Source organism: Carcharodon carcharias, chromosome 18, assembly GCF_017639515.1.
Source record: "Carcharodon carcharias isolate sCarCar2 chromosome 18, sCarCar2.pri, whole genome shotgun sequence".
NCBI lineage: Eukaryota > Metazoa > Chordata > Chondrichthyes > Lamniformes > Lamnidae > Carcharodon > Carcharodon carcharias.
The window spans coordinates 101,348,499-101,361,005 of NC_054484.1; the positions used below are offsets into that span (position 1 = coordinate 101,348,499).

The 12,507-nt window shown below is 42.1% G+C and overlaps 1 protein-coding gene across 6 annotated transcripts in view; it reads left to right on the forward strand.

Annotated features, from left to right (window-relative positions):
* Positions 1-6,528: 6,528 nt before the first annotated feature.
* Positions 6,529-12,507, forward strand: part of LOC121290611 (ribosomal protein S6 kinase alpha-3) — a 97,559-nt gene continuing 91,580 nt past the window's right edge. For 2 of the 6 annotated variants that reach the window (XM_041211281.1, XM_041211282.1), the window contains exons 1-2: positions 6,531-6,965; positions 8,733-8,838. Coding sequence is in view for 4 of the 6 variants with exons in the window: in XM_041211277.1 (XP_041067211.1) it covers positions 6,906-6,965; positions 8,698-8,838 (201 nt within the window). In the remaining 2 variants the exon portion in view is untranslated. Of the gene's footprint in view, positions 6,966-8,697; positions 8,839-12,507 lie in introns of all 6 variants that reach the window. The other 4 variants (XM_041211278.1, XM_041211279.1, XM_041211277.1 and 1 more) reach the window with 3 other exon arrangements.

Consider the following 12,507-nt stretch of genomic DNA (forward strand, 5'->3'; position numbering starts at 1 on the left):
CTTGTGTGCAGCATTGGCACTGACCACCTCTGCCACCACCCCCCAAGCCAGAGTGGTGAGACTGATGGGCATCCTTTCGCCAGAGCAGGCATAGAGGACATCATGGCAGGCCTCCACGGCGTCCAGAAGGTGTCACAGGGATGCGTCACTGAATTGGGGGTGGGGGGGGTGGCGGTAGCTGCACTCTTCTTGGCTTTTAGGGCCATGTCTTCACTGGAGCAGTCCTGGGCTACAAGCATTGAGAAGTGTGTGAGCGGCTACAGTTTATATATGGCGCCCTGTGTGAGGAAGCAGCGAGGTAACAGCATAGTGGGCAAATCAGAGGCTGCCCTCTAGCAAGACGGCATGTTTCCTGTGGCTGCATAACTAATGAGGCAGGAATGAGACAATACGGCGTGAAACCCCGCCATTGCAGCCAGTGGGTAAAACAACTTTTTTCCCCCACCTACTACTGCACTTTGTGCAAATCTGGAACAATTCCACCCTGTGTGTTCATCTCACCCTCCCTACTGACCTTGTTGCCATGGCAGGATTACATAATATTATTACAGTGATTACTGAACCTGACATGTCTTGTGGCTCAGTGGGTAGCACCACTGCCTCTGAGTCAGAAGCTCTGGGTTCAAGTCCCACTCCAAAACTTTTTGGCCACAGAAGGAATGTTCAAGAAAACGTTCAGCAGGTTAATAATCAGCTTGCTAATACTTCCAACACTTCCTCATTATTCCCCAAGCGGGAGGAAAAAGTGTGTGTGAAAATACCAAACAAACTACACCTGACCCAGGGACAACATGGAGGCCTTAGGGGAGGCTGAGGTGTACCAACCCAACCAAAGGTGCAATCATTTCAACCTTTCCTGCTGAAGGATGGAAATAAAAGAGTCCATTGAATAAATAAATAAGTGTAATTAAGTAAAAATGTGTTCAACTAAATAATAAAGTGAAACAAAAATCTAAGGGTATGTGAGAGGGAAAAAAAGGGTCAGATAAAAAGATAGACAGTAAATATTATAAAAAAGAAAATGGACACAGTTTCAGTTGTGCTCATGCAGACAGATAACATCCTGTTCCTCACTGCAATGTGCCAGGAAATACTTTATCTGACAACTCATCTTTCTGAATCAGACGTCAGCAGTTCTCAACATTTAATACATTATAAGGTCTCAAATGTGTTTGCGAACATAAAAATTGTATTCCCAGCAAAATGGCACTACACAAGCAAAATCAATTATTATTAATTCTCAGGATGTTTTCTGTTGGCAGTGCCAGAATTTATTGGCCATTGCTAAAGGTAATGAGGCCACCACATTGACGTGTGATTGGAGTCACTAATCAGTCAAACCCATATGGACAGTGAGTTTCCTTTGCTAAAGAATACTGACTTCAAATTGTAGAATTATCCATACATTTTCTACCAATGCTGCACTATTATTCTGGTATAAAATTGTTATGAAAGAGCATTGACTCACTATGCTGTTTATTACATTTTAATGCATCATTGATATGATAATTAAATTACTGACAACCTGTGGTAATCCACTGACCTTAATGCAAGGCAGCATTTATCCAAGCAATGGAAAAATCAATGCAAGAAGTGTAAAATTACTCATCTAGGTAAAGACCCAGCTTATAACACTTGGTTACATATTGTTCTGTTTAAAAAATGTTTAGCAGGAGATGGGTATTGTAAGTGCAGGAACCAAACTGAGTGGCAAACCGTCAGCACATCACCCATCCAGAGACCCTGGTCTGTGGATGTAAAAGATCATGGTATTATCTGAAGAAGAGCAGCGGTGTTCTCCCAGTGTCCTGGACAATATTCACCCCTCAACTGACATCACCACCAGAAATATATTATTTGGCCTTTTGTCATTTCATGTTTGTGGGGTTTTGCTATGTACAAATTGGCTACTGCATAAGAACAATGGCTGCATTTTAGAAGTTGCACTTAAACATTGCTGTAAAGAGAGACATGTCGCTGAATCTTTTCATCTTGCAGTTATCAGGACAAATGCAGGAATGCCAAATTTCAAATGATCACAACAGTTTGTACTACAGGACAAAAGGGTGGTGATTTGTTGGCAAGCCGACTCTGATTGGCTATGGTATTGCCATGGAGAAAGCAATGGGGAACTATAGGCTCCCAAAGTCTAGGGTAATTCAAAAAAGGCACAAGTCTTGAACATATTCCTTCCATTTTATAAACATATCAACATAGAAAATAGAAGCAGGAGAACGTCATTCAGCCTTTCGAGCCTGCTCCACCATTCAATATGATCATGGCTGATCGTTTATCTCAAGGCCATACTCTCGCTCTCTCCCCATATCCCTTGATGGCTTTAGAGTCTAGAAATCTATTTTCTTATTAAATATATCCAGTGACTTGGCCTCCACAGCCCTCTGCGGTAGAGAATTCCACAGGTTCACCGCTGTCTGAGTGAAGAAGTTTCTCTTTATCTCAATTCTAAATGGCTTACCCCATATCCTGAGATTGTAACTCCTTGTTCTAGACCGCCCCCCCACCTCCCACCACCAGAGGAAACATCATCCCTGCATCCAGTCTGTCCAGCCCTGTCAGAATTTCATGCGTTTCAATTAGATCCCCTCTCATTCTTCTAAACTCCAGAGAATACAGGCTAGTCGGCCCAATCTCTCTTCATACAACAATCCTGCCAACCCAGGAATCAGTCTGGTGAACATTTGCTGCACTCCCTCTATGGCAAGTATATCCTTTCTTATGTAAGGAGACCAAAACTGCACACAATACTCCAGGTGTGGTCTCATCAAGGCTCTGTATAGCTGCAGTAAGACATCCTTGCTCCTGTACTCAAGTCTTGCAATGAAGGCCAACATACCATTTGCCTTCTTAACCACTCGCTGCACCTGCATGGTTGCTTTCAGTGACTGGTGTACAAGGACACCCAGGTCTCTTTGTACATCAACATTTCCCAATTTATTGCCATTTAAATAATGCTCTGCCATTCTGTTTTTCCTACCGAAGTGGATGCCTTCACACTTATCCATGTTATACTGCATCTGCCATGTAATTGCCCACTCACTCAACTTGTCTAAATCGCCTTGAAGCCTCTTAACATCCTCCTCACCACTCACATTCCCACCTAGTTTTGTGTCATCAGTAAACTTGGAAATATTTTATTTGGTTCCCTCATCCAAATCATTGATAGATATTGTGAATTATTGGGGCCCAAGCACTGATCCCTGCGGTATATTACTAGTCACTGCCTGCCACTCTGAAAAAGACCCATTTATTCCTACTCTCCATTTCCTATCTGCTAGCCAATTCTCAATCCATGCCAATATATTACCCCAAATCCCATGTGCTTTAATTTTACACACTAACCTCTTATGTGGGACCTTATCAAAAACTTTCTGAAAATCCAAATACACCACATCCACTGGTTCTCCCTTATCTATCCTATTAGTTACATCCTCAAAAAACTCCAGTAGGTTTGTCAAACATGACTTCCCTTTCATAAATCCCTTGCTGACTTTGTCTAATCCCATTGATATTTTCTAAGTATCCTGTTATCAGATACTTTATAATAGACTGTAGCATTTTCTCTACTACTGAGGTTAGGCTAACCAGTCTGTAATTCTCTGTTTTTCACCTCCCTTCTTTTTTTTAAATAATGGGGTCACATTTGCTGCCCTCCAGTCTGCTGGGACTGTTCCAGAATCTACAGAATTTTGGAGATGACAACCAATGCATCCGCTATTTCCATGGCCATCTCCTTTAGTACCCTGTGATGTAGATTATTGGGCTCTGGGGATTTATCGGCATTCAGTCCCATTAATTTCCCCAGCATTTTTTTTAGTAATACTAATTTCCTTCAATTCCTCCTTCTCACTAGACCCCTGATACCCTAGTATTTCTGGGAAGTTATTAGTGTCTTCCTCTGTGAAGACAGAACTAAAGTAGTTGTTTAATTGCTCTGCCATTTCCTTGTCCTCTATTATAAATTCTTCCATTTCAGATTGTAAGGGACCTACATTTGTCTTCACTAATCTTTTTCTTTTTATATACTTACAGAAGCTTTTACTGTTATCTTCTACATTCCTTGCAAGTTTACTCTCATACTCTATTTTTCTCCTCTTAATCAATCTCTTGGTCCTCTTTTGCTGAATTCTAAACTGCTTCCAATCCTTAGGCTTGCTACTTTTCCAGCAACTTTATATGTCTCCTCTTTGGATCTAATACTATCCTTAATTTATTTTGTTAGCCATGGTTGGGTCACTTTTCCTGTTGTGTTTTTGTGCCAGAAAGGAATATATATCTGTTGCAATGCATACATTCATTCCTTAAATATTAGCCATTGCCTATTCACCATCATGTTTTTTAATGAAGTTCCCCAATCTATCTTAGCCAACTCATGCCTCATAACTTCATAGTTTCCTTTGTTTAGGTTTAGGACCCTAGTTTCGGATTGAACTAGACCACTTTCCAACCTAAGGACAAAATCCTATCTTGTTATCACCACTGTTCCCTAAAGGGCCCTGCACAACAAGATTATTAATCACCTCTTCTCATTGTACAAAACCAAATCTAGGATAGCCTGTTCCTTAGTTGATTCCTCGATGTCTAAAAAACCTTCTCGTACGAACTCCAGGAATTCATCCATCATTTCAATTTTAACGCCAATACATCCATTTTCAGAGAATGGGTCCCTGTGTATGAATGCATGCCACTTCTGGCAAGCATAAATGAGCCACATTATGAGCTTGACTGATTATTATAAATTGGTTGTTACTGTAGCTATTAATGCATTTGGGATTGTTCAGCAACACTCCCAATGTTTCTCTTTTCTTCCACCTCCTTTAAAATTGCACCTTTAGTACATTTGGCCTATCCTCATTCTTCCTACCAAATTGTATCATCTCACACTTCTCTGCTTGACTATATCTGTCCATTCCATCATCCTATCTATTTTCTCTTTAATAAAAACAGAAAATGCTGAAAATGGTCAGCAGGTTGAACAACCTCAATATAGAGAGAAACAGAGGTAACATTTCAGGTCAATGACCTTGGGCTCTGATGAACATCATTGACCTGAAAGGTTAACTCTGTTTCTGTCACCACAGAAGGTGTCAGCCCTACTGAGTATTTCCAGCAATTTCTGCTTTGATTCAGATTTCTAACATCTGTAGTATGTTGGTTTTGTATGTTCTTTTTAAGTCTATTACTATCTTCCTTACTGTTTACTACACTTGAAAGTTGTCTGTCATCTGAAAATATTTGCATATATATTATTCTGGCTGCTGGTGGGTGTGAAAAATTCCACCAGATGTCTTTCCGATAAGACATTAAACTGAGGCCCTATCTGCCCTTTCAGGACAATGTAAAACATCCCATGGCACAATTTTAAACAAGACCTGAAAAGTTCTTCCTGAGAATATTTAACTTGTAACTAACATAATTAAAAATGGATTATCTGGTAATTATCTCATTGTATGTGGTACCCTGCTGTGTGCAAATTGGGTGCTGTGTTTCCTGCAGTTCAAAAGTACTTAAATGACTGTGAAGCACTTAAGGATATCCTGTGATCATGAGGGGTGCTATATAAATGAAATTTTGTTCTTGTATTGGTGTTTGTGTACATATAGACATGTGCATCAGTCTGCATATATATGCACAAATAGGCTCAATTCCACTTCAGAGACTTTAGCATAAAGGCACCGCACATTTGCCTATGGGTGGAGTGGATGCTGACTTCCTTTTCCAGGCACGTAATGATGACTTCAGTGGCACCACTTCCTGTTCTGGTAGGGTGGCAGGTGATACAGTGGAGTACAAAAATTTAGGCTGACACTCAGCCTTGTGCTGCACAATCTCAGGTGTTGTCTTTCGGTTGAGGCCCAGCTTGCTTCCTTCACGGTCTTGAGACTTGGCAGTTGCCACCTGCTCAGATCCGGTGGGCCCTGTCTGTTCTCTCAGAGATCCCAGGGACGTCTTGGCCAACGTTTATCCCTTATATAAACATAATCAGTGACCACACTTCAAAAGTACTTAATTCGCTGTAAACCACTTGGGACAATCTGAGGTTGTGAAAGGCGCTATCTAAATGCCAGTCTTTCTTTTTCTTTATATATCGGTTTTATGTGTACACACACACATATATATATATATATAAAACAGACCAGAATACTTACACTCAGATGCATGTACAGAAATTGCGTAAAATTTGTATTTTGGGGAGGTAAATATAATGATGTCATTGATGATAAATCTAATGAGTCAGAAAGCTCAATCTGCAAATGACAAATTGAGAATGTTGCTCAGGAGCCACACTTATCCCTATCACAATGCATAAACCCTGGTGCATTTGCAGGAAGGCTTGTGAACCAGGTGTTCCGGAAGTGGGTTGCAGAGCCACATTCCTTCCACTTGGCGGCCGATTCACCTGGCGGCGGCAATGATTGGCAGATGGCGGGTGGCCGCGCCCATCTCTCTCCCCCCCACCCCCCCCGCTGGCCGGCTGGCCCCGCCCGCTCAGTGGCTGCCGTCAGGGTGACGCTTGGAGCCTCGCTCTGGCACACAGGTAGTACTGGGAAGCTTCGCCATATTGAGAGCGGAAGCTGCGGCGACGAAAAAGGAAAGGCAGCGTTGGCGAGAGCGACGGCTGGCAAGGCGGATCCCGGGCAAGGAAAGGCGCGGTAGCCGTGTCCCGGAACGGGCAGGCCCGGCTCGCCTGCTTCGCGGTCCTGAGGCTCGGCGCGCTCCCAGCCGCTTCAGATCCGGTGGGCGAGCCGGGCTGAGCTCGAGCCGCCCCGCTGCCCGCTGCCTGCTTGGCGCGGTCCCGCTGCCCACGTACCCGCTGCTCGCTCCCGGCGCGGTCGGTGCCAGCGGCGGCGAGGCTGACGGGCGCGCGGTCGGGTCCGGCTGCGAAGATGCCGCTCGCCCAGCTGGTGGACCCCTGGCAGAAAATGGCTGTGGAGAACGAGAGAGAGGTAAGCAGAGTCACTCAGCTCGGATTAGCCCTTCCTCCCCCCCCCCCCCCAACCGAGCCTTCATCTCTTTTTTTTTGTGTTCAAGTTTCTCCCTTTACTTTTCCTCCTGTTTATAATTGTGAGCGGATCTTGGCGTTTGGGAGTGTGTGAAGAGTTTGGATCACACGCACCTTGTCGTTTTGTCTCTCTTGTGGCCGGGGTTTTGGGGGGTGGGGGGTGGTGTTGGTGGAGAGAGGTTTTGTCCTTCTGCCTGCTTTATAAACTTGGCTGCACTGCCAACCGGGCAATCCCAGGTCTGGGGACATGTCCGGTCAAGCACTGTCCTGCTTGAAGCCATTTGGTGTAGTATCACCTCCAGCCTGTCAAACTCCACCTTCCACGTTTTCATTTCAATATTTTAATAAGCTGGTATCTTTCAAGGTTTAGGCTCTTGAAATATGTTTTCTCTCTCTCTCTCTCTGTGTGTGTGTGTGTGTGTGTGTGTGTGTTTGTGTGTGTGTGTGCGCTTTTTGCCCCAGTTTTTAAAATTTTAAAGTGAAAAATTTGTCAGAGCGTATTTTGGTGATCATGATCTTTACCCTTAATAAAAATGAGCTGCTGTTGAAATGATCAGACAGGGTTTAAGTCTAAACTTAATATCTGACCTTTATTTTTGTCCAGGGGTTTGTTACAGACCCACATTAAAAACTTCCTTTGAAATGTTTTCTTTCTCTAATAGTTTTGCAACATAACTGCAAAGCTTAATCTTTGCAATTTTCCACTGACTGCAAGGTCCAAAACTTCAGATCCTGTTTGATCAAAAGCAGGAACATTTCAATTGTTCGTTAATTGTTAAATTTGTATCTAAAGTTTACTTCTATAGATTTATTTTACTATTGAATCCCTCATTAGCCAAAGAGATGTATAAATGATCATCCACATTAGTAGTTACTTGGAGTGTGTTGTGCAACTTGCTTCCTAGCCTCATGACATGGCATTTCTAAGGTTGGAAATGCTCCATGTAGAAAGTTATGATCTTTTTGCATCACTAAGGTGTTGGACTCGAAGTCTAGAAATAAGATACTGGTACCAAGTCTTCTTTCGAGTTCCAAATTTAAGGTGTGAGTGCCACTTATGTAACAATTAAAGAGTACAAAAGAAAATAATTGGCAAATTGGGAACTTTTATGATATCTGTTTTCTTTGGGTTAAAGAATCAACTGTGGGATAATGGCTGCTAGTGAGTTAAAGGTAACATTGATGTTACAATCTGGAGATATGATGCTTTAGATTTTGGCACACTATAAATATAAATTGCCTTAAACTCACTGGCTACTATCTTGTATTCTGTATGCTTTATTTAGCAAAAACATGAGTTGTATACCACTTTGTACTTGGCTATTTTAAAAGTTGTAGAAAGGATTGACATGAATGAAAGTGTAATTTAATGTGTAACGAAATTAAGCATTATGGTTTTTCCCTAAAACCATAAGACATTGCTTTGTGGGCTGGCATAATTGTTTCTCTTATCCTTAGTAGTTCTGATTTTTGTCCTATTATGTACAGTACCTAAGATATGCATAATATAAATCAGAACTGATATAAAGTCTGTAGGTATGAAAATGTGATAACTCCCTTTTTAATACTCTAAAAATCTTGCAAGATCTAGCTTAATGTATACACTTTGCCTGAAATTGTTCACTAGATTTTTCAAGAGATGAAGCTTTTCCTCTATGTATTTTCTTGCCTCACAGTCACCATCGTTTCCCCTATGTAAACCTCTCCACAGCCAGAAACCGACTGAGGGCCCAAGCAGGGGCACTACACTACGTGACTTCACCACTCGATGTCAGGCTAGTATTGCTACACAACATAGCAGTTCTCTACAGTATGAGGTATACTTTGGAGCATTTCTCTATAAAATTTGCATTGATTTTAAAAAAATGAGTGACGTATTAATACACAATTAAAAGTCTGAACTGAGTGCTGGAAATAGTTAGCAATTGAAAGTAGAAGATGCATTTGTTTGGGATGGATGAAATGCAGATATTTATGGGGGCGGAAATTATAAAATCATGCCCAGATAACATATGCAGTTTATATGGCCCAGTGCCACTGTTCATCTTGTAGATGCTGTTGTAGGCTTTTGGGAACTTGAGTAGAATACTGACTTGAGTAATAGTTTGAATTTCTACTTGCAATGCTCATTAGCATTACAGTAGAATATGCTTTTATGAATTTAGCCAGTTGTGAATACTTTGAAGCTGAGACTAATTTACAAACTAGGTTAACTTCATAGACAGCTTGACTAAGTTTGTCACAAATGATTTTCTGTCAGGATGAGCACTATTTTATGGAGCTGCTCTTCACAGGACAGGCTAAGGATTCAATAAACAGCTTGGAAAGTAAGCTTATAATTAACCATGACAATCTATGATTATTTCAAATTAAAAACCTGTAGATCTCCATATGCTGTTGTTCACAGGAAGTCTCAGGACTGTGAAGCTTTTACTGTATGACTGGAATTTTGTGGACTGTTGTTCATAGAGAAAATGTAAATTGCTTGGTATCATAGGCTAAACCCTCTCACTTGCATATTGTCAACTCCCCGGGATGATAGGAATTGTGCCCTGTAGATACTATGTTGACTTGTTTGATGTTGGTAAGGAGCTTGGATTATGGTTAGTTCTTATATGTTTTGTGACTTGGGGGGGTTTCAGGACCTGCCATGCAGCAGTGATTAAGGTTCCCACTTCCTATCCACGTGCGCGTAATGTACAGGTAGTCTGTAGGGGGATAACTGCAATTGTCCTTTTTCCCCTTCTACCTGAGACACATGCAGCCGTGGGTGCAATGCCTTCCTTCCATCATAAGGTTGCAAGTGGGATTATTCACTGATGATTGGGTTCAGTGTCACTTTTGACTCTTCAGAAGCACTCTGTGCCTTTGTGCAGCAAGACCTGGACAACATTCAGGCTTTGGCTGATAAGTGGCAAGTAATGTTCGTGCCACTTAAGTGCCAGGCAATGACCATCTCCAACAAAAGAGAATCTAACCATTTCTCCTTGGTATTCAATGCCATTACCATCACTAAATCTCCCCCATCTGTGGGTACCATTGACCAGAAACTAAACTGGACATATTAATACTGTGGCTACAAGGACAGATCAAGGGTTGGGAATTCTGCACTGAGTAACTCATCTCCTGACTCCCCAACGCCTGTCCACTGTCTACAAAGCACAAGTCAGGTCTGCAATGGAATACTCTCCACTTGCCTGGATAAGTGAAACTGAAAGTGAAATACTCAGGAAGCTCAACACTATCCAGGACAAAGCAGCCCACTTGATCATCACATCTGCCACCTTAAACATTCACTAAGATAAAAGCAAAATGCTGCGGATGCTGGAAATATGTAATAAAAATAAAAATGAATGAAGAAGAGTCGTGCTGACTCAATGTTATCTCTGTTTCTCTCTCCACAGACGCTGCCAGATCTGCTGAGTTTTTCCAACATTTTCTGTTTTTATTAAACATTCACTCCCTCCATCACTGGCTCACACTGGCAGCAATGTAGTGTACCATATGCATGATGCACTGCAGCAACTTGCCAAGCCTCCCTTGGCAGTGCCTTCCAAACCCATGACCACTACCAGCTAGAAGCATAAGGGCAGCAAATGAATGGTAACACCACGGCCAGCAAGTTCCCCTCCAAGTTGGGTCAAAATCCTGGGACTCTCTTCCTAACAGCACTGTGGGTATTCTGCAGCACATGGACTGCAGGGATTCAAGAAGTCAGCACACCACTACCTTCTCCAGGGCAATTGGGGATGGGCAATAAATGTTGGCTTATCCAGTGACGCCCACATCCCATGAACAAATATTTTAAAAAATCTCTCACCATTTTGACTTGGAACAGGGTCAAGAGACTGGAACTCCCTAACAGCATGGTGCCTATACCGGACTGCAATGGTTCAAGAACATTGGAACATAGGTCTTAGGGGCAGGAGTGGACCATTCAGCCCTTGGAGTCTGCTCCGCCATTCAATAAGATCATGGCCGATCTGGTCGTGTCTGCCCCCCCCCCCCCTAACCCTTGACTCCCTTGTCTATGAAGAACCTGTCTAACTCTGCCTTGAATACATTCAATGGCCCAGCCTCCACTGCTTTCTGGAGAAGAGAATTCCACGTACTAATGACCCTTTGAGAGAATTTTTTTTTCCTAATTTCCATCTTAAACAGTAGATTTCCTATTCTTAACTGTGTCCCCTTGGTTCTAGTCTCTCCCACAAGTGGGAACATCCTCCCGGTATCTACCCTATCAAATCGCCTCGGGATCTTTTATGATTTAATAAAATCACCACTCATTCTTCTAAAACTCCAATGGGTGTAGGCCTATTCTGTTCAATCTTTCTTCTTAAGATAAGACCCTCATCCCAGAAATGAGTTGAATGAACCTCTGAACTGCTCCTGATGCAGTTATATCTTTTTTCAAATAAGAAGCCCAAAACTGTGTACAATGCTCCAGGCATGGTCTGAATAAGGCCCTGTACAGCTGCAGTAGAACTTGCCTGCTTTTCTATTCCATTCTCCATGCCATTCCGTTTGCCTTCCTAATCATTTACCGTACCTGCACAGAAGAAGGTGGCTCACCACCACCTCCTGGGCAACAAAAGCTGGCCTTGCCAACAATGCTCACAGTGAAAGAATTAAAAGGGTCTGGTGATACAATTCCAGTGTCTCATTCGGCACACTCATCTTGTCCCTTACAGTTTGTTCTTTTTAAAATGTTTGCAATCCTTATCTCACTGTTTGAAGTGCTCCCTCTTCTGTTATCCTCTTTTTAGCCTATTGTTTCACTTCTCTTTCCCCATACCTTCAGTAATTGAAGGCATGGCAATAACTGTTGTATGCATGCGAGGAACAGGTAACTTTGGACCAATGGTTCACAAATTCTCCAACACTCTGTTTCCTTGCATCCTGACTGGGTTTGTTCTAGACTAATTGGGATTGATTAGTCAACAACTCCATGATTATATCATCTGACTACCAGGATGGTAGAAGGCAAACTAAATGGGCGAAATCTTTTTCATCTAGCAATTCCTAAGTTCTTCCTTGATCATATCTTGGATGTCATGAGATATTAATGTCTATAAAGTTATTGGAGATTATTGTTAAATTGGAATTGTAGTAGGGTCATGTCTGTGTGTCTGTCTTAAATGGATTAAAGCCAGCAAGCCTGGGGGTGCTTTGATGTATAGTAATTTTGAGATGTTACGTAAGGAGGTGAAGGTAAAGTGCAAATTTGCATTTGTTGAATAAACCATTCAAAAGAATGGGTAAAATTTTATATCAAAAAACCTTTCGAGGCTTGGTGGTCTTATTCCTGAATTCAAAGCTGCGTCAGAACTGGGACTGGAAGCAATACTTTAATATTTGAATGAAGAAAGATTGAGGATGAGTGGGAATTATCATGGCTGCTGAATATTTTTTGTGCGGGGATCTGATTGGTTCACCTTCAGTGAATATGGAGAAAAGGCCTTGATGGATTTCTTTAGTCCATTGGT